This window comes from Squalius cephalus, assembly GCF_949319135.1.
Source record: "Squalius cephalus genome assembly, chromosome: 15".
NCBI classification, from domain to species: Eukaryota; Metazoa; Chordata; class Actinopteri; order Cypriniformes; family Leuciscidae; genus Squalius; species Squalius cephalus.
This window is the reverse complement of record NC_137136.1, coordinates 21,911,466-21,934,177: the sequence shown is the minus strand read 5'-3', so window position 1 is coordinate 21,934,177 and position 22,712 is coordinate 21,911,466. Positions and strand designations below refer to the sequence as shown.

General features: G+C 39.3%; 1 protein-coding gene across 1 annotated transcript in view; it reads left to right on the top strand.

The window, feature by feature from the left end:
• The window catches only part of LOC307173060 (uncharacterized protein), a 74,997-nt gene that overhangs the window by 47,126 nt on the left and 5,159 nt on the right, over positions 1-22,712 (top strand). Inside the window, exons 24-32 of the mRNA XM_079895864.1 lie at positions 1,083-1,158; positions 1,367-1,559; positions 1,720-1,821; positions 8,629-8,791; positions 8,916-9,100; positions 9,212-9,370; positions 16,171-16,230; positions 18,333-18,423; positions 18,547-22,624. Of these exons, the coding sequence (XP_079751990.1) occupies positions 1,083-1,158; positions 1,367-1,559; positions 1,720-1,821; positions 8,629-8,791; positions 8,916-9,100; positions 9,212-9,370; positions 16,171-16,230; positions 18,333-18,423; positions 18,547-22,624 (5,107 nt within the window). The remainder of the gene's footprint in view (positions 1-1,082; positions 1,159-1,366; positions 1,560-1,719; positions 1,822-8,628; positions 8,792-8,915; positions 9,101-9,211; positions 9,371-16,170; positions 16,231-18,332; positions 18,424-18,546; positions 22,625-22,712) is intronic.

Here is a 22,712-nt window from a genome sequence, read left to right as displayed (position 1 = left end):
TATAGGATGCTACTTATTACGGGAATTATGCTATTCTAGCCCCTCTTCCCGGACTCTCTGCGAGTCCCTGGTGATTATGCACTATATGAGCCCCGGGCACCTGCCCTTGGGACTTTGGTGACGGATCTCAGCACGCACGGCGTTTAACACTGTGTTCCCCTAGCGTAAGATATTACGCAGTACGAGAGAACTCTCGTAAGAGAACGTACTCGGTTACTAACGTAACCTCGGTTCTCTCTAGAAGAGGCCATGCCTGCAACACGCTCTGGTTCGCTTCGGCGATGAAAAACCAGATTCTATCAGCCTTCGAGCCGTATTTATAGGCCCTAGCTACGCCCGTTTCGGCGGGATGTGACGCAGTGCTCATTGGATCTGACGTCACGAAGGGCCTCTCTCGATAGGCTGCTGCAGTTGCCACAGGGCAGCCAATAGGCGCGCGAGCCGTCTTGCCTATGTCTGCATGCTGCCGCAACGCATTTTACATTATTTCAAAATTAAGGATAATTTTTGGCTTCAATATCTCGCGGAAAAGAGTTTTTCCCCTAGCGTAAGATATTACGCAGTACTCGTTCCCTCTTCTAGAGAGAACCGAGGTTACATTAGTAACCGAGTACGCTTTCTAATTGTGTCTTCTTTTGGAAGGCCAAACAAAGTAGTTTAGCTTTCGCACTGAACACAGCGTCTCCACAACATGGCGGCAACAATAATACAGCGAGAATAAAAGTTACACCTTCTTTCTTTGCGTATACATTTGGGCGGTATTATGAGACTCTGCCCCCACACACTGACGTAGATTTGTGGGGGCGTGTTTGAACGAAGTGTTTTAGGAAGGCGTGGCTGAGCCTTAACTTTTGGGGTTTCAAACCCCAAAATGATATGGGGTTTGAAATAAATGTAAAAAATGAATAACAGAATTTTTATTTTGGGTGAACTTTCTTCAGTCAGCACCAAATATCCCACACACACCTGTTTGCAAAAATCTTTTTAATATAATTTATTTCTTGACTAAGGCCTATGATTTAACACAATTTGATTGTATCAGGCTGTACCCTGCTCTGACTCATTACATTTTATCCTGGCAGGTTATGAGCGAATTTTAATGTTCAAAAAGCCTGATGGATCCTACGGAGCTTGGCAAGACCGTCCGACAAGTACCTGGTAAATTTGATGTGCATTTAAATGTGATGGTAAATTTGATGTGCATTCGATGTCAAAAATATGCCAAGTCACAAAAATGTGACCTCTTTTGTGCAATTCAGTGCTACACTTCCCATATCTATTTTTGCAAATAAAATGTTGTTGTTGTTGTTGTTTATTTTAAATCCCAACCTACTCGAAGTAATAGATGGCTTCTCACTTCTCGTAGGTTGACTGCGCTGGTGGCGAAAGTGTTGTCCCTAGTTGCTGAAGGACAGATAGGAACTCTTAAACAGCAAAATTCAACGGAAAAGTTTATTTCACTGGAGGACATCCGTCAAGCAGTCACATATCTGATTGGAACACAGAGCTCAGATGGGTCCTTCACTGATGCCAATCCAGTCATACACAGGGAAATGCAGGTCTGAATGCCTTCCATCATTTGCCAGTAAACCAAGGGGTTTTGCAAAAAAAACTTTACTATGTCCAACAACATGTGAAACATTGCACAATAGTATAAACAGCAATTGCATTCCTGTGGTACTGCAATAAATGTGCTGATATTCATTGTTTTTGTTGTAGGGAGGTATTAGAGGAGTTGAGCAAGATGCCTCTTTAACAGCTTTCATCACGATAGCCCTTTATCATTCCCTCCCTTTCTTGGGCAGAGAATTAACCGATGTGGTAAGAATCAGTGATTGTATCATTTACACTGGTCTCAAAAAGTATTTGAACACTGCAAAGTTTCTCGGTGGAACACAAAACCCTGAATGCAAAGTGTGAGGGGAACACAAAAACATATATATATATATATATATATATATATATATATATATATATATATATATATGTATATGTATATATGTATGTATATATATGTATATATGTATGTATGTATGTATGTATGTGTGTGTGTGTGTGTGTGTATGTGTGTATATATGGTAACACTTTCCATGAAGCCCATGCTTACAGTATAATGAATTATAGCCCCAATTATACTTGCTGTGTATAAGTAAGTATTACTATTCTATAAATATATTTACAAAGACTCATTAAGACCTATACAATATTATACGAACAGTTATAGTTACATTTATATTATTTTTATAATTACTTATAAGTCATTCATTTGCTTTTTCAATGGCCAATTATCAAATATCAAAGTGTTACACTTGTTTTCTGTAGCAATTAGATGTATTAATTATGTATTTTACTAGCTAATGTTTGAAATAGAGGTCATGAATGGTAATTTTGATATATTAAAACCCAAATCTCCTCAGTAATATGGTATTTCTTATAGCAGTTTAAAATCATACTTCAAAATAAAAAATAATAATTTACAAATAAACGATTTAAAATGTATAATGAGCACATCTTCATGATTTGTTAATATTTGCTTTAGGAAATTGCATTCTATTAGGAAAAAAAGATGTCAATGAAGCATTTATAGAGGTTTGTAACTGTATTATTGCTCACAATAAATATTTATAAGAACACAGTGGCTATTCATAAAGTCATTGTAACTACAATATAATAACATTATAGCGTTGCTAAATTGCTAAATTGTTGGTGATTTTAATATCCATGTAGATAATGATAAAGACATATGGGGATTGGTATTTAGAGACATTCTACATTCTTTTGGAGTTAGGCAACACGTGTCAGGACCCACTCATTGCCCTAATCATACTTTAGATCTAATACTTTAGATCTTATATTGTCACATGGAATCAATGTTGATGCTGTTGAAATTCTGCAGCAGAGCGATAACATCTCAGATCATTATCTAGTCTCATGTATACTCCTTTTAGCAAAGGCTGCAAAACTGACTCCCTATTACAAATAAAGTAGAACTATCACTTTTACCACTAAAGATTGCTTTATAAATAATCATCCTGATCAAGACTAGTTTAATCTCCTCAGCATACCAGAAAGCATAGAAGACCTCGATGTTGCAACAGAAACTATTGACTATCTCTTTTCCAGCACTTCCAGCACAGTAGCTGCTTTGTGCTTAAAGAAAATTAAAGAAAATTAAAGAAAATTGTCCAGCGACGCTGTACAACGAGCACACTCGGATCCTTAAGAGAGCAGCCAGAAAAATGGAGCACAGCTGGAAGAAAATAAAAGTAGAGTTTTTATTTTTTTATTTCATGGAAAGACAGCACTATTGCATACAGAAAGGCCTTAAAAACTGCTAGATCTGCTTTTTTGACCCTCTTAGAAGAAAATAAATACAACCCAAGGTATTTATTTGATACAGTGGCTAAATTAATGAGAAATAAAGATTCAACCCCAGACGTTTCCAAACAGCACGGCAGTAATGACTTTATGAACTTCTTTACTTGCAAGATTGATAATATTTGAGAGAATATTATAACCATGCAACCGTCTACTACAGAATCGCTTCAGACAGTGCATAATAGTGTCCCTGGGGAAAAATCCCATTCATTCATTCATTCATTACTATAGGAGAGGAAGAATTGTCTAAACTTGTTAAAACATCTAAATCAACAACATGTATGTTAGAACCTATACAGACTAAGCTACTGAAAGAGATGCTTCCAGAGGTCATAGATCCTCTTCTCAATATCATTATTTCATCTTTGTCAATAGGATATGTACCAAAACCTTTTAGCTGGATATTATTAAACCGCTTATTAAAAAAAACTAGATCCTACAGAATTAGTCAATTGCAGCCCAATTTGGAATTTACCCTTTTCTGTCAAAGATACTGAAAAAGCAGTATCCTCACAACTACAGTATGTTGCTTTTTAGAAAGAAATGGTATCTGTGAGGATTTCCAGTCAGGATTTTGACTGTATCATAGTACTGAGACTTGCCTAATTAGAGTTACAAATTATTTGCTCTTATCATCTGATCGTGGTTGTATCTCTCTAATAGTTTTACTGGATCTTAGTGCTGCATTTAATACTATCGACCACAATATTCTTTTGAAAAGACTTGAAAATTATGTTGGCATTAGTAGAATTGCATTGGCATGGTTCAAATCATACTTGTCTGACCATTATCAGTTTGTAGCAATAAAAGAGGTGTCATATCGATCATATCGAAAGCAGGCTGATGATCAGGCTCAGTACTTACTAGGACAGTTGCTTTTCATCCTGGACATGCTACCCTTTTGAGATATCATTAGGAAGCATGGCATTAGCTTTCACTGTTACGCTGATGATACTCAGCACTATATTTCTTTGCACCTTGACAAAACTTACCAATTCACAAAATGAACGGAATGCATAGCTGATATAAAAAATTAGATTAGTAATTTCCTACAACTTGATTCAGAAAAAATAGAGATTCTAATTATTGTACCAAAAACCTCTGCACCTAATAACCTAGAACACTGTCTGACACTTTATGGATGTTCTGTCAAGTCTTTGTCATCAGTTAGAAACCTGGGTGTGCTCTTTGATACCAATCTTTCATTTGAAAGACACGTTTCTAGCATCCGTAAAAACGCATTATTCCATCTTAAAAATATATCTAAACTACAACATATGCTCTCAATCAGGGCTTGAAATGGTTGAGATTCACTGGGGGGACTCTAGTTGGGAAGGTTTTTTATTATTACTTTTTTTTTTTAAGAGTTACAGTTCATTTACTGTCGTGCTTCAGAATGAGAGAGATGACATAACGCGCATGTTTATTTTCTTTATTTCACGAAAATCACAACATTTTGTTTTTATTATGTGTACACAAATAAAAGTAGACATTTAACAGTTTTGATATATAACACTTATATGTATGCCAAAAATCGACTGAGTTATTTGAGTCTCTTTCGCACTGATAAGAAAAAAGCAAGGCCGACCCCAGGGGGTTAACTACATTCTCTATAGAATTCAAATGGGTTGCACATTTTACCATAGGAACGGATTGCGCAAGTCTAATCACACTTTTGGAGCGCGTTGGTGAATGCGCCTACCTACAGTGAGAATTTTTACTTAATTTCTTAATTTCACTAAACAATTTAACCAATTTTACCTGAAACATTGCCTCCCTTCAAAATGCACTCCCCGGGAGTTTATAATGGTTTATAATGGATTATGAGCATGCACATTGAAAAAGCAAATGCATGACATAAGTAATTATAAAAATAATATAAATAACTATAACTGTTCTTGCAGCATAGGTCTTAATATTAGGGGTCTTAGGGGTCCCCTTTCATTCGGTCATGTTCGACGTACCAACGTATTGGGATCTCGTCAGAGAGCCCCAATTATCTTCGAGTGTAAACTGAACGAGCCAATGCACATTGGTGTGTGAGATTTGATTCATGCACTCCGCCCCACAGGGCAGGTATAAATAGTAAGCGGATGCAAGCACCAGTTGTCTTTCGCTTCGGAGCTGAACAGATCTTCTTTATGCAGTCTCTGAGAGTGTTGAATTCAACGAGTGTGTCGAGCGTTCTTCAGGAAGAAGGCTCTCCAGCAGTGTTGATGTCGAGGGCGTCTTCAAAGAGATCGCTGTTTTAATAACAGCTGAGTGAATTAATTCCTGAAAGAGCAAACATGTGTTTCTGGATGCGGTTGTTCCCTGGCGCAGGCTGATGGTCATGAACACTGCAACACATGCCTGGGCATTCAGCACACTGAAGCAGCGTTTGTGGATGACTCATGTTCTCACTATGGGAACATGACAATCTCTGTGTAACGGTCGAGACTCCTATACCCTAAAAGAGGTGGGATCCCCTTACCTATGCCTCAATATAGTTCCTCTTCCTCTTCTCAACCCCAGAAAAGGGCTACTTGGATGAATAGCCAGGGTGACTTGAGGATAACAGTGAGGGCTTCCCCGCCCTGTACCCAATCCCCATGGGTCCCTCACTCCTCACAAACACCACAAGCCGTGGAGATTTCGATTGATCACATTGGCTCCTCTCATGACCAGCCAGTCATTTCATTTGGAGCTCCCCCTGCCGACCAGATGCAGCATCGGAAGGTGAGCTTGAATCTGCGCTACCCCCTTCTGGGAGATTAGATTTACAAGAGCCTGATCCAGAATTGATGGCTATGCTTTCCTGGGCCACCAGGATAGTCTGGCTTGAGTGGAACCGATCGTGTCCCGAACCCTCGAGGTTGGACGATTGTTATCTCGAGTGCTGGTTCTCAGCACTCCGCCCCAGTGCCTTTCTTTCCGGAAATGCACGAAGAGGTTACCAGGTCGTGGACGACACCTTTTTCTGCCAGAAACAGAGCTGGTACCTTCTCCCCCTCACTACCCTTGACGGTGGTTCGGCCAAAAGGTATGTGGATATTCCTCCGGTTGAGTGTTGAGTGGTTGATGCAACTGTGCCGGCGACCGCTACTTCCTGGAGGGGTAATCCGCGTCTCCCATCCAGGGCCTGTAAGTTCTTGTCCGTTCTCACAGGAAAAGCTTACAGAGCACGAGGACAGGCGCTTCCTCCTTGCAGGTCCTGCAAGTCCATCAGGCCAAAGAACTCATGGATATGCACGAGGGTAGCCCTGACCGTGAGCTTATGGGTGAGCTCCGTACAGCAACTGACCTTGCCCTCCGGGTGACAAAGGTTGCCACACATTCAATTGGTCAGGAAATGTCCACACTTGTGGTCCAGGAGTGCCATCTCTGGCTGAACCTGGCAGACATGAGGGAGACTGACAAGTATCGGTTCCTGGACTCCCCCATTTCCCAGGCTGGCCTATTCGGTGATGTGGTGGAGAACATCGCCCCGCAGTTCTCTGCCACCCAGAAGCAGACGGAGGCGATCTGACACATCCTGCCCTGGCAGATCCTCTGCCTGCTCATTGCCGAGGGCGTCCTCCTGCCGCCACCTCCGCTCCCGCTCAGCCTGCGCAGTAGCCTTTACCCAGGCCTCAGCATGGAGCCGGCTGCTGGAAGGCCGCCCAGCCCATCCCAGCTGCTGCCAAACCAGGTGGCAAGCACAAGTACAAGCGTCCCTGAGATGGGCGACCCAGGGATGGAGGAAGCAGCTCTTTGGGAGATGGTGACCGCAGCACTGCCTCCCCCGGAGGAGGGCCGGGTGGACAATCTTCAGTTATGTTCTGTTTGTGTTCCTGTTGTGTTTCAATAAAAAAACTTCAGGAGCATCCACTTCACCTCCGTGCTGAACGAGGGTGCCCCTGTGTTATGAGCGGAGATCGCAGTCCTACTGGAGAAGCCGTCCCTCCAGCTGATCCCCCCGTACTTCATTGTACCCAAGAAAGGCGGTGGGTTACGACCGATCTTGGACCTGTGAGTTTTGAACTGGGCCTTACTCAGGCTCCCGTTCAAGATGTTATATACACCCCAGAGCAGGACAGTGGCCCCACTGAAATATTTTCAGAGGCTCCTGGGGCATATGGCAGTTGCAGTAATGCCGCTCTGGTTTTTTCATATGAGGCCGCTTCAGCACTGGCTTCACGGCCGAGTCCCGAGATGGGCGTGGCAGAGTGGCAAGCTCCTTGTGACAATCACCCCGGCCTGCCATCGAACCCTCAGCCCGTGGTCAGACCCTTTTACGGGCAGGAGTTCCCCTAGAACAAGTGTACAGGCATTCTGTGGTCACCACGGATGCCTCCACCACCGGTTGGGGGGCCACGTACAACGGGCATGCAGTTGCGGGGATCTGGTCGGGCCCCCAACTGCATTGGCACATCAACAGCCTCAAGTTGTTAGCAGTACACCTTGCGCTGGGCCGCCTCAAAAAGCCGCTACTTGGCAAGCACGAACTGGTTCGTACAGACAACACTGCAACTGTTGCGAACATCAACAATCAAGGTGGTCTATGCTCCTGCCGCATGTTGCAACGCGCCCGCCATCTCCTCCTATGGAGTCAGCAGCATCTGAGGTCGCTTCGTGCCACTTACATTCCTGGATTCTGGAGAGTGCAGACTCCATTCCCAGGTGGCCCAGCTGATATGGGGCAACTTCGAAGCTGCACAGGTAGACCTGTTTGCCTCTCCGGGCTCATGCCATTGCCAGTTATTCTACTCCCTGAACCTCGGGGCCTACGCAAGTATGCGTTTTCCCCAGTGAGCCTTCTCACACAGACACTGTGCAAAATCAGGGAGGAGGATTTGCTAGTTGCCCCTTATTGGCCCAACCGCACCTGGTTCCCAGAACTCATGCTCCTCACGACAGCCTCTCCCACGTCTTGGTTACGCATGTAACCCTCGTTCCCTGAAGGAGGGATGGGAGATGTACGTCCCATCGCCACAACCGCTGGACCACTGCTGGACCACCGCTGAGGCCAGGCTCCTGCTCGGCTCCTCAGTGAAAAACAACTGGTGCTTGCATCCACTTCCCATTTATACCCGCTCTGTGGGGTGAAGCGCGAAATGCAAATCTTTTGCTGTTTTAGCTTCCTTCATCAAGGTTGTGTTTTGCAGAAATGTTGTCAGAGTCACATATTTCCAGTGAGCCTGGATTGACAAATAGCCTGCTCGAGAGACAAATGAAAGAATGCGATGTTGTAATAAAGGAAAAAAAATATTGTCTTTTAATGCCGACTAGGAGAAAAGTATGTATCGTGCCACCGACTTCCTCCTAATACGGGCTGGTGATCTTAAAAGACCCTATGCATTAGCCATTACGGCGTACTGCTTGTCTATCTGCCTCACTGACCACACTCGAGCACTGTCAGCCTGGAAGAAACTCAAAAGTCTTGCAAAACCAGGTATCATACCATATACTGAATTGTTTATGGAAGTACTTTATTAAAGAGACTCATCTATTTAAGTCATTAATTCGTGTTATTTCTGTAAATTCTTTCTTCTAACCTGCTCAACTGAACTGATTAGAGGGAGAGTGTCTTGTGTGGAAAGATGACTTCAATATGCGACTGGTAAATGAGGCGTTAACAGTAGAGACCACTGCATACGCTCTCATGACTGCACTAGAACAGAATGACTTAATAACAGCACATGCTGCTGCATGCTTCTTGTCTTCACAAGAGAACTATGAAGGAGGTTTCAAATCAACACAGGTGAGTCTAATGCGACTGAATGAATTTTTTCAGGGTTCCTGATGCCAAAGAATATCTGAAGAAGGAATTATAAAATGAGAATACTAATTTTACTGTTCAAACACACTTTAGGATACTGTCGTGGCTTTGGAAGCCCTCACAGAGTATGCACTGAATATACCACAAATCCCCATCACTGCAGTCAACGCACAGTTCACCGTTCCAGGAAGGTCTGAGATGGAGAGGCTGCAGTTGGACAAAAATGAAAAGAAAGTGGAAATAGAATTAAAGGTAAACGGACTGAACCTGTAGCTAGCTAATATAACCAGATCAGCCTTTGCTGCTTGAAATTTTGCTATCCCACCGCCGGGATAGCCTCTGTTGTAATATGGAATACAGTGATATTTTATATATATATATATATATATATATATATATATATATATATATATATATACATATATATACATATATATACATATATATACATACATATATATATATACACATATATATAAATATATATATATATATACACATATATATATATATATATATATATATATATATATATATATATATATATTTATATATATATATATATATATATATATATATATATATATATATATATATATATATAAATAATATATATAAATAAAATGGGGGGTGAAAATGGCGGCGTGAAGTTGACAGTGTGAGTGAATCAGTCCGTGAACAATTGTCTTTAAACATGTAATTTAAAGTGCATCTCGTTTAATACTACATAATTTCTACTCGAAAGCACTTTTTGATCATTTAGGGGTCTGTTTTGTTACTTATTTATTTTTTATTCTGCTTTTGGGATGTTCGTTGTCGTGAATTAGGCCTATCCTTTTATTTAGACTTTTGTTAGATAGGCCTTACACATTTGAGTTACGTGCTCAAAGAATTTTTGAACTATGACAAAAGATAAAAAACGTAAATCTAAATCTAATCTCGGTGCAAGTGTGACTGTGGACTTCGACTCGTGCTCTGATTCAGTCGTTCCTCTACCTGAAACTCCGTTAAAGGAACCATCACGCAAAAAAGGAAGGAATGATGATGATGATAATGATGATGAAGATCTGCATTCCCCTTTAGCCATGATGATAATAACATCACTCAAGTCTGTCATTAATGAAAGAGCCGACATCCTTGATAAAGTCATCGAAGAAGTGAAGGTATTAGTCGAATTTCTGGCAGAAAGTTCTGGATATATGCAAGGCTCTTGTCCCAGCTTTTGCTGGTAAATCTCACGAGTTAATTGATGTGGTACACCGTGTGGGAAGAGTGAGGAGCAACGGCACTCTGCCCTCTGGTAAAAAAACCTTGCAGAATTATTCTTCAGTTCACAATGCATTATTTTCGGAATGCTCTCTGGAAAGCCTCAAAGAACTCTCCTTATCTTGCTACGCACCACTTGCGTTTCGCAGAAGACTTGTCCCCCGAGGATCGCATGCAGCGTAATAAACTTTGGCCACTTGTTGAGAGATCCTGTTAGCAAGCTTACTTTGTTGGTCTAAAGGTGTACGTTGATGGCAAAGAACTTCATTTGCAAGACATGGAGGTCATTGAATTGTCATTTTGTCATGTTTCTGACTTAAGTAACAGTTCTCAATCTTCAAAATGCTTACTGTGCGTTCACACCGCCGGCGGCGAGAGCGTCAAAGTGGCCGGAAGCCATTCATTTTCAATGAGAGCCGGCGGCGAGCTCCGGCGAGGGCGGCGCGGCGCGTCTTGGACGGCGAGAGGAGTTGAAAACAAGTCAACTTTATGGTAATAAGCTATGACGCGGTTCGGCGGCAACCAGCGGCAACCAATCGGAATGTAGAAGTCCTCCGCCTGGGAGGAAAAAAATCACACATTCTAATCTACGTCAGAGCGTCCCCGAATCTTTCTACGGCGTCGGTGGCAGGGCGGCGAGAGCGAATTTTGCCGCTCTCGCCGGCGGCGGTGTGAACGTACAGTTAGGCTACTGAAAGATTAACAGACTATTAGAAAAAATCACTTTGAGGTGCATCTGCGGTGGGTGTTTTTTTTTTTCTTTCTTTTTTTTTCAAATGACCCGAACCTTGTTTATTTACGAGAAATGTTCTCATTTACAGGATTTCATGGACTGAATCACTTGTTACAGTTCTGGTGTCATATTGTTCTAATGTTTCCTAAACTTTCTGTTTGCTCAATTAACGCACGAGGGTTATGTAATGACGTCAAACATAAAGCTATTTTTCTGTATGCTAAATCTCTTAGCTCTTTTTGTTTTATACAAGAGTCTCATGCAAACTCTAGCAATTTTAAGTTTTGGAAATCACAATGGTGTGATGAGTTGTTTTCTTCATATGGTTCTAATCTTTCAGCAGGAGTCTTAACTTTAAAGCACAAGTTTAAGGGTAAAATAATAGAGACAATCTCTGATCCTGAAGGTCACTTTCTTTTTTTATTAGTTACCTTAAATGATTGTATCTTTTGTCCTGGGTAACATTTATGGATTTAACACTGCAACAACAAAAAAATAACTCAAAACTGTTTAATTCGATAGAAACATATTTAGACTATTTTAAATCTAAATATTCTAATTTGCTTTTTTTTTTGGGTGGAGACTTTAACCAAACTATAAACAGCTCTTTGGATAGATCACCACCTAGAATATCTAATGGATCATCAGGCCTCTGTGAATTGATTTCCCGTTTCGGTCTGACTGACATTTGGAGGGAAAAACATCCTCATGCTTCACAATTTACCTGGGGTGCGTTTCCCGAAAGCATCGTTGGCCAACTATGGTCGCAAGTTCCGTCGTTACCAATAGAGTTCAATGGACATTGCGATGAACTTGCGACCATAGTTGGCCAACGATGCTTTCGGGAAACGCACCCCTGGTCTAACAGCTCTGGTTCATTGAGGTCTATAGGATTGACTTCTGGGCCCGTATCCCTAAAGATTCTGAGAATCCTCTCAGAGAGCTCCTAACTTAACTTAAAAATTCCTTGCCAGGAGTTTTAGCTTAGAAGTGATTCCAGAACATTTTCAGTGAACTCTGAGCAAGGAATGGATGGAAAATCCTATCTTAGTGAGGAGGTGTGGTTGACCCCGTTGCTACTGTAGGTATGAGTCATCATTTCAAAAGCCGTGATTGGTTGATCCTACAAGTTTGATGAAAATTAACTTTTGGTGATAATGAGCAAAGGATGTACCCTCAAATCAATAAACATAATTATACACTCTAATCTTATGCAGACTGTAATTGTAAATAATATTTCACATTCAAGAAAATATCTGGAAAATGAATAGTAAGCTGTAGGGGTTATAGCCTGACATTAGAATCTAAAATGTGAAAACTTAAGCTCATTACACCCTGTTCAAATAATGATTCCTGTCTTATTTGCTCATATTAATATCCTAGCTGGCATATTTTGTACTTTCACTCCCATATGGACCCCATTGAAAACAAGATGGCTTATCTCAAGGGGCTGTCCTTAATGTAGTAGAAATTGCAACGTTACAACTCAGTGTGGTCTTAACGAGGGTAACACGGCTCAGCTTTTATCAATGTCTGTGATTGCTGGCTGGTCTATTTATGAAGGCTTGTTAACAAATATCCTAAAAACACATTTTGTGCAGCTGCTTAGGGGAACTCCTAAGCCACTAAAAGTCCTCTTCCCTGCTCTTAGCAGATCTCGCCTTAGGAGCCCTTTTAAGCGCTAGGAATCTTGAGGAATAGCTTTTATATTAACTGGGATTTTCGTGTCACTTTTAGGGGAAATTCTAAGAAAACGTCATGACTCTGAGAATTTTCTTAGAATTTGGCCGCTAGGAGCCACTTTTTGCACAAAAATTCTTTAGGGATACGGGCCCTGGTTAATAATAGACTCTTTATCTGATTACGTCAATAAGGTTGAAATTTTGCCCTCTCCACTGTCCAATCATAAGTCTATTATTCTGTCTTTTGATAACCCATCTTACTCAAGAATATATAGTTAATATTGGAAACTAAACTCTGCTTTATTAGAGGATGAGGAAACTTGTGTCAATCTGTAATTTCTAAAATTCATTTATTTTTTAATAAAGCTCAAGATGAAAATAATTTTGGTTCTAGTTGGGAGCTATTCAAATACAATATTAGGTTAATGTTATTCAAAGTTGGATCTCAAAAAGCCAAGCAATACAAATTAGAGGAACTTAACATTGTTAAATCCATAGCCAAAGCAGCCGTTTACCAGGACATTTTCAGAGCACTTCATGCTTCCTTCATTTTCCAGCAGGATTTGCACCTGCCCACACTGCCAAAAGAACCAAAACCTGGTTCAATGACCATGGTATTACTGTGAAATTACTGTGTGATTTCATGTAATATTTTGATTTTGTGGGTTTCATAAGCTGTAAGCCATAATCATCAAAATTATAACAAATAAAGGTTTGAAATATCGCACTTTGCTTGTAATGAGTCTATATAATATATTAGTTTCACCTGTTAAGTTGAAAACTTGAAATAAATCAACTTTTCCATGATATTCAAAATTTTTGGAAAGGGTCTGTAGTAGGGCTGTCAAACGATTAATCGCGATTAATCGCATCCAAAATAAAAGTTTGTGTTTACATAATATATGTGTGTGTATGGAGTATAATTATTTTCTATATATAAATACACACATGCATATATATTTAAGAAAAATGTGTTATTTATATATAAAATATTTATATATAATATAAATTATATATAATATAAATATATATACACAGTATATACATGCAAATATTTCTTAAATATATACATGCATGTGTGTGTATTTATATATAGAAAATAATTATACACCGTACACACACATATTATGTAAAAACAAACTTTTATTTTGGATGCGATTAATCGCGATTAATCGTTTGACAGCCCTAGTCTGTAGACAGAGGCATCCGTCAAGGCTGCCCAATATCGCTGTATCTTTTTCTGCTTCCTATGCAATTATTAGCCATCCACATTCAAAATAGTCATTTGAAAGGTATCTCTGTTGCAAACCAATCAATATTAATTAGCCAACTGGCTGATGACACAACTCTGTTTCTGAAAAATAAAAGATCGAGTTTCTGTAGCCTTAAATATAATTGATCTCTTTTCATCTGCTTCTGGTTTAGTTCTTAATCTTCACAAATGTGAACTTTTATCTACTAAACATTCCACTGATGATAAAGTCATCATGATTCATGTCAAATCCGAAGTTAAATACTTGGGTATAATTATATGTAAAGATCAGAAAAAAAGATCAAAACTGAACTTTGAACCTCTTATTCTTTCTATTCAATGCAAATTTAATTCTTGGTTACAGTGTGATTGTCTATAACAGGTAGAGTGTTGCTTTCCAAAGCAGATGGGTTATCTCGGGTTATGAGTTTTCTGATAGCTGATCGGACAATGGGTGGTTTTGACTTAGTGGACTTTTCCACTCTTAATAATTATTTTAAGGTAAAGTGGATAAAATCCTACTCCTACATCTTTTTGGAATATTATCCCAAATTATATTTTCAGTTCAGTTGGAGGTTTGCATTTTTTGTTGCGCTGCAACTATGACATCTCTAAAATACCTTTAACTCTTTAGTTTTCATAAACAAGCTTTAATATGCTGGCCCCTAATATATCATTATAATTTTTATAATATAATTTTATCTGGAACAACCAAAATATTAAATATAAAAATAAATCTCTTTTTTTTAAATAATTGGTTGGATAAATATATACTTTTAGTGAGTCAACTTTTAAATGAAAGAGGTGTCTTGCTCTCTTATGAACACTTTTTGCAAGAATTCTCTCTTCCAAAGTTGATCCGATTCACGTTTGGCCTGACGAGCTTCAGCAGATAAAACTTTTTTGTTTGTTTTTTATCATTATGTGGAGTTCGTGTTGGAGTCTGTGTTGTGCTGGGAGCAGGTCATTTCTTAGTGTTAGCAGACTCCATGTCATAAGTTGCAGTGTCGTCGCTGTTGAGTGCAAAGTCAGTAGACGAGGCTCGGGAGCGTGCATGCAGGTCTCAGTCACGTCACTGGATTTTGCAGTAAATCCGACCCAGAGCCTTCACATAGAAATAGGAATACTTGCTTTCAGAGGTAATAGCAAAACCCGCTATAAGTGGATCATTTTAATGTGAGATTACAACCCCTTCACACACAGGCAATAAAAAAAGGATTTATTTTAGTAGAAAAACTACACATAGCCCCTTTAACAGAGATCAGATTTCTTTACCTGCTTGTGTAAGCTTTTGGAATAACAAATTTGATGATATAGTATGGGAAGATTTCTGGCTCTTTTTATCTAATAAAGTAGTTGAAGTGTCTATTAAAATTATTCACAATTGCTACCCAGTTAATTATAAGTTTACTCAATTTAATAATAGTATTTCCCCTTTGTGCTCCTCTTGTCATCAGGTTGATGAGACAATTATTCATTTATTTTGGGAATGTTTTTATTGCAAAATCTTCTGGGTTGACTTTTCAAATTTTGTTAAGGTATCTTTAAACTTCTGTATAAGCCAAAAAATGTTTTTGGTGAGTCTCTGAAATTAGACCCTTATATACTTTTTTAATTTATTCTTAACTTGCTACTTTTTCTTGCCAAATGTTATATTCACAAGTGTAAATTTTCAAAGAAAACTCCTTTTTTTCATTTTTAAGAAAGATTTTGATATATATTTAAATTCTTTGAGGGACTCTAAAAACTCTGCTGCATGTAAGACTCTGCAATGGCAATCATTTAAGCTATAGTTTAATATTAGCTTTTCCTAGTTTTGTGTGTACGCAGATGTTTCTTGAGACAACGCCATGTTTACGTAATTCTTTTTTAGAACGAGGAAAAAAAAACATCGGGTAGGGAAAGCTCTGGCTTCACAGAGATAATTAACTAGATGATTAACTAAAGGATGAACAGCTGTGATGATAAGTGTTAGTGTCCATGGTGACTGATGAGTGGTGGGAAACTAGAACAAAGGAACACCCATGAACTGAACATGCCTAGACAGTCATTACTTAACTGTAGTTATCTTTTTTTTTTTTGTACTTTATATTTCTTCTTATCGCTTTTGTCTTTCCAGAGACTAGCCGGAAGGGGAATAGATGTACACCTTTCTGGAGAAGGAAAATTTAAACTGAAAGTAAGCGATTTAAATAATATTTCCATAAATGGAGAGAGTTTTAAGGGGAAAAAAACTCAGCAAGGATGCATTAAATTGATCAAAAGCGACAGTAAAGGCATTTATAATGTTACAAAAAAAGATTTCTTTAAATAAAAACGTTCTATTCATCACAGAATGATTATCACGATAACCACAAAAATATTATTGAGCAGCACAACTTTTTTCAACTTTGATAATAATAAGGGTCACACTTTAGATTAGGGTCCAATTCTCACTATTAACTAACAATTAACTATGACTTTTGCCTCAATAAACTAATAATACTAATTATTGCTTATTAATAGTTAACAAGGTAGTTGTTAATTTTAGGTACTGGGTAGGATTAAAGGATGTAGAATATGTTCATACTTTATAAGGACTAATAAACAGCCAATATCCTAGTAATATGCATGCTAATGAGCAAAAGTCAGAATTGGTCCCTAAACTACAGTGTTACCATAATAAGAAATGTTTCTTGAGCACCAAATCTGCATTTTAGAATGATTTCTGGAGGATCATCTGACACTGAAGACTGTAGTAATGGCTGTTAAAATTTAGCTTTGCCATCACAAGAATAAATTAAATTGTAAATTATATTCAAATAGAAAAATATACAGTGCTGGTCAGAATTATTTGCCCCCTTGGTAAATATGATCAAAGATGGCTGTAAAAAATAAATCTGCATTGTTAATCCTTTTGATATTTTATTTAAAAAATTAGCAAAAATCTAACCTTTCATTGAAGTAAAATAATTGAAAGTGGGGGGGAAATCACATTATGAAATAAATGTTTTTCTCCAAAATGTGTTGGGAATAATTATTTGCCCCCTTTTATTAAATACTTTTTGCAACCTCCTTTTTCCAAGATAACAGCTCTGAGTCTTCTCCTATAATGCCTGATGAGTTTGGAGAACACCTGACAAGAGATCAGAGACCATTCCTCCATACAGAATCTCTCCAGATTCCCAGATCCATGTTGGCGCTTCTTCTCTTCAGTTCATCCCACTCATCTTCTATAGGGTTCAGGTCTGGGAACTGGGATGGCCATTGCAGATGCTTGGTTTTGTGCTCAGTGACACATTTTTGTTTTGATTTTGATGTTTGTTTTTGGATCACTGTCCTGTTGGAAGATCCAAACATGGCCCGTTATAAGATTTATAGCAGAGGTTGTCAGGTTTTGATTTTTTATCAGTTGGTATTTGATCGAATCCATGATGCCATGTATCTGAACAAGATGTCCAGGACCTCTGGCAGAAAATTAGGCCTACATCATTAAAGATACAGCAGAGTATTTCATTTTACACATGGACTACTTTTTTATCCCTGTATGAAGCAAACCCATGTTAAGTGTTTGCTGCCAAAAAGCTCTTTTTTGTTTCATCTGGCCATTCAACGTTAGAAAAGTAACTGACACTACTGGAACTTCAACCGGGACAGGTTCTATGGCCAGATGAAACATATAGAAGATGACATTTCATACTGAACCCTATAGAAGATGAGTGGGATGAACTGAAGAGAAGAAGCGCCAACATGGATCTGGGAATCTGAAGGATCTGGAGAGATTCTGTATGGAGGAATGGTCTCTGATCTCTTGTCAGGTGTTCTCCAAACTCATCAGGCATTATAGGAGAAGACTCAGAGCTGTTATCTTGGAAAAAGGAGGTTGCAAAAAGTATTTAATAAAACGGGGCAAATAATTATTCCCAACACATTTTGGAGAAAAACATTTATTTCATAATGTGATTTCCCCCCCACTTTCAATTATTTTACTTCAATGAAAGGTTAGATTTTTGCTATTTTTTTTTATAAAATATCAAAAGGATTAACAATGCAGATTTATTTTTTTACAGCCATCTTTGATCATATTTACCAAGGGGGCAAATAATTCTGACCAGCACTGTATATATTTAAATTTTGAAATTTCACAATATTACTGTTTTACTGAATTTTGATCAAATAAATGCAGCCTTGGTTGAGTGTAAGAGACTTCTTTCAAAAACATTAAAAAAGTCTTACTGACCCCAAATATATAAATGTATGCCACAGCTGTGTTATCTTTCATGGGGATTTGTGTTACTGTAGGTGGCAAAGACTTATTATGTTCTTAAGGAAGACTCCAACTGTGCTGATTTGTCAATACATGTAACTGTAGAGGGAAAAGTGGAATATACAAGTGAGTTATGAATTGAGGCAAAATCGAGACTTAATTTAACTACATTTAATTTTTTCTTTTTTTTCACTTATTATGTGACTGTGCAATAACTGTGCAATTATTCTTACAAAAATCTATTTTTAGCTAAAGAACGAGAAACTTCTGATTCCAAACAGCACTCTAAAAATTCTGAAGAGCTGAAGGGAAAAGATCATTCTAAAAAGTCAGAAGAGCGGAAGGGAAAAGAGCACTCTAAAAATTCTGAAGAGCGGAAGGGAAAAGAGCACTCTAAAAAGTCTGAAGAGCAGAAGGGAAAAGATCACTCTAAAAATTCTGAAGAGCGGAAGGGAAAAGATCACTCTAAAAATTCTGAAGAGCGGAAGGGAAAAGAGCACTCTAAAAATTCTGAAGAGCGGAAGGGAAAAGAGCACTCTAAAAAGTCTGAAGAGCAGAAGGGAAAAGATCACTCTAAAAATTCTGAAGAGCGGAAGGGAAAAGAGCACTCTAAAAATTCCGAAGAGCGGAAGGGAAAAGAGCACTCTAAAAATTCTGAAGAGCGGAAGGGAAAAGAGCACTCTAAAAATTCTGAAGAGCGGAAGGGAAAAGAGCACTCTAAAAAGTCAGAAGAGCGGAAGGGAAAAGATCCCTCTAAAAATTCTGAAGAGCGGAAGGGAGAAGATCCCTCTAAAAAGTCAGAAGAGCAAAAGGGAAAAGAGCACTCTAAAAATTCTGAAGAGCGGAAGGGAAAAGAGCACTCTAAAAAGTCAGAAGAGCGGAAGGGAAAAGATCCCTCTAAAAATTCTGAAGAGCGGAAGGGAGAAGATCCCTCTAAAAAGTCAGAAGAGCAAAAGGGAAAAGAGCACTCTAAAAATTCTGAAGAGCGGAAGGGAAAAGAGCACTCTAAAAATTCTGAAGAGCGGAAGGGAAAAGAGCACTCTAAAAATTCTGAAGAGCGGAAGGGTAAAGATCCCTCTAAAAATTCTGAAGAGCGGAAGGGAAAAGAGCACTCTAAAAATTCTGAAGAGCGGAAGGGAAAAGAGCACTCTAAAAATTCTGAAGAGCGGAAGGGTAAAGATCCCTCTAAAAATTCTGAAGAGCGGAAGGGAAAAGAGCACTCTAAAAATTCTGAAGAGCGGAAGGGTAAAGATCCCTCTAAAAATTCTGAAGAGCGGAAGGGAAAAGAGCACTCTAAAAATTCTGAAGAGCGGAAGGGAAAAGAGCACTCTAAAAATTCTGAAGAGCGGAAGGGAAAAGATCCCTCTAAAAATTCTGAAGAGCGGAAGGGAGAAGATCCCTCTAAAAAGTCAGAAGAGCAAAAGGGAAAAGAGCACTCTAAAAATTCTGAAGAGCGGAAGGGAAAAGAGCACTCTAAAAATTCTGAAGAGCGGAAGGGTAAAGATCCCTCTAAAAATTCTGAAGAGCGGAAGGGAAAAGAGCACTCTAAAAATTCTGAAGAGCGGAAGGGTAAAGATCCCTCTAAAAATTCTGAAGAGCGGAAGGGAAAAGATCCCTCTAAAAATTCTGAAGAGCGGAAGGGAGAAGATCCCTCTAAAAAGTCAGAAGAGCAAAAGGGAAAAGAGCACTCTAAAAATTCTGAAGAGCGGAAGGGAAAAGAGCACTCTAAAAATTCTGAAGAGCGGAAGGGTAAAGATCCCTCTAAAAATTCTGAAGAGCGGAAGGGAAAAGAGCACTCTAAAAATTCTGAAGAGCGGAAGGGTAAAGATCCCTCTAAAAATTCTGAAGAGCGGAAGGGAAAAGAGCACTCTAAAAATTCTGAAGAGCGGAAGGGAAAAGAGCACTCTAAAAATTCTGAAGAGCGGAAGGGAAAAGAGCACTCTAAAAATTCTGAAGAGCGGAAGGGAAAAGATCCCTCTAAAAATTCTGAAGAGCGGAAGGGAAAAGAGCACTCTAAAAATTCAGAAGAGCGGAAGGGAAAAGAGCACTCTAAAAATTCTGAAGAGCGGAAGGGAGAAGAGCACTCTAAAAATTCTGAAGAGCGGAAGGGAAAAGATCCCTCTAAAAATTCTGAAGAGCGGAAGGGAAAAGATCACTCTAAAAAGTCAGAAGAGCAGAAGGGAAAAGAGCACTCTAAAAATTCTGAAGAGCGGAAGGGAAAAGATCCCTCTAAAAATTCTGAAGAGCGGAAGGGAAAAGAGCACTCTAAAAATTCTGAAGAGCGGAAGGGAAAAGAGCACTCTAAAAATTCCGAAGAGCGGAAGGGAGAAGATCACTCTAAAAATTCTGAAGAGCGGAAGGGAAAAGAGCACTCTAAAAAGTCAGAAGAGCGGGAGGGAAAAGATCACTCTAAAAATTCTGAAGAGCAAAAGGGAAAAGAGCACTCTAAAAATTCTGAAGAGCGGAAGGGAAAAGAGCACTCAAAAAATTCTGAAGAGCGGAAGGGAAAAGAGCACTCTAAAAAGTCAGAAGAGCGGGAGGGAAAAGATCACTCTAAAAATTCTGAAGAGCGGAAGGGAAAAGATCACTCTAAAAATTCTGAAGAGCGGAAGGGAAAAGAGCACTCTAAAAAGTCAGAAGAGCGGGAGGGAAAAGATCACTCTAAAAATTCTGAAGAGCGGAAGGGAAAAGAGCACTCAAAAAATTCTGAAGAGCGGAAGGGAAAAGAGCACTCAAAAAATTCTGAAGAGCGGAAGGGAAAAGAGCACTCTAAAAATTCCGAAGAGCGGAAGGGAAAAGAGCACTCTAAAAATTCCGAAGAGCGGAAGGGAAAAGAGCACTCTAAAAATTCTGAAGAGCGGAAGGGAAAAGAGCACTCTAAAAATTCCGAAGAGCGGAAGGGAAAAGAGCACTCTAAAAATTCTGAAGAGCGGAAGGGAGAAGAGCACTCTAAAAATTCTGAAGAGCGGAAGGGAAAAGAGCACTCTAAAAATTCTGAAGAGCGGAAGGGAAAAGAGCACTCTAAAAATTCTGAAGAGCGGAAGGGAAAAGAGCACTCTAAAAATTCTGAAGAGCGGAAGGGAAAAGAGCACTCTAAAAATTCTGAAGAGCGGAAGGGAAAAGAGCACTCTAAAAATTCCGAAGAGCGGAAGGGAAAAGAGCACTCAAAAAATTCCGAAGAGCGGAAGGGAAAAGAGCACTCTAAAAATTCTGAAGAGCGGAAGGGAAAAGAGCACTCTAAAAATTCCGAAGAGCGGAAGGGAAAAGAGCACTCTAAAAATTCCGAAGAGCGGAAGGGAAAAGAGCACTCTAAAAATTCTGAAGAGCGGAAGGGAAAAGAGCACTCTAAAAATTCAGAAGAGCGGAAGGGAAAAGAGCACTCTAAAAATTCTGAAGAGCGGAAGGGAAAAGAGCACTCTAAAAATTCTGAAGAGCGGAAGGGAGAAGAGCACTCTAAAAATTCTGAAGAGCGGAAGGGAAAAGATCACTCTAAAAAGTCAGAAGAGCAGAAGGGCAAAGAGCACTCTAAAAATTCTGAAGAGCGGAAGGGAAAAGAGCACTCTAAAAATTCCGAAGAGCGGAAGGGAAAAGAGCACTCTAAAAATTCTGAAGAGCGGAAGGGAGAAGATCACTCTAAAAATTCTGAAGAGCGGAAGGGAAAAGAGCACTCTAAAAATTCTGAAGAGCGGAAGGGAAAAGAGCACTCTAAAAATTCCGAAGAGCGGAAGGGAAAAGAGCACTCTAAAAATTCTGAAGAGCGGAAGGGAAAAGAGCACTCTAAAAATTCTGAAGAGCGGAAAGGAGAAGATCACTCTAAAAAGTCAGAAGAGCAGAAGGGCAAAGAGCACTCTAAAAATTCCGAAGAGCGGAAGGGAAAAGAGCACTCTAAAAATTCCGAAGAGCGGAAGGGAAAAGAGCACTCTAAAAATTCCGAAGAGCGGAAGGGAAAAGAGCACTCTAAAAATTCCGAAGAGCGGAAGGGAGAAGATCCCTCTAAAATGTCAGAAGAGCGAAAGGGAGAAGATCACTCTAAAAAGTCAGAAGACCGGAAGGGAGAAGATCCCTCTAAAAAGTCAGATGGAAAGGGAAAAGATCCCTCTAAAAATTCAGAAGAACGAAAGGGAGAAGATCCCTCTAAAAAATCAGATGGAAAGGGAAAAGATCCCTCTAAAAAGTCAGATGGGAAGGGAGAAGATCTTTCTAAAAAGTCAGATGGGAAGGGAGATCCCCTCAAGTCGGCCACTGAAAAGACTGAGACAAAGAAGAGACAAAGAAGAGACTCCATGCAAAACATGCAAAATGATGTGGTCTATACGGTGTGTGTCAGGTGAGAAAAAGATACTTTTGACAAACATCAGTTGTCTTAATCATAATCTGCTGTTTTAAAGGTTTATTAGAATCATCTGTCCCCTCAC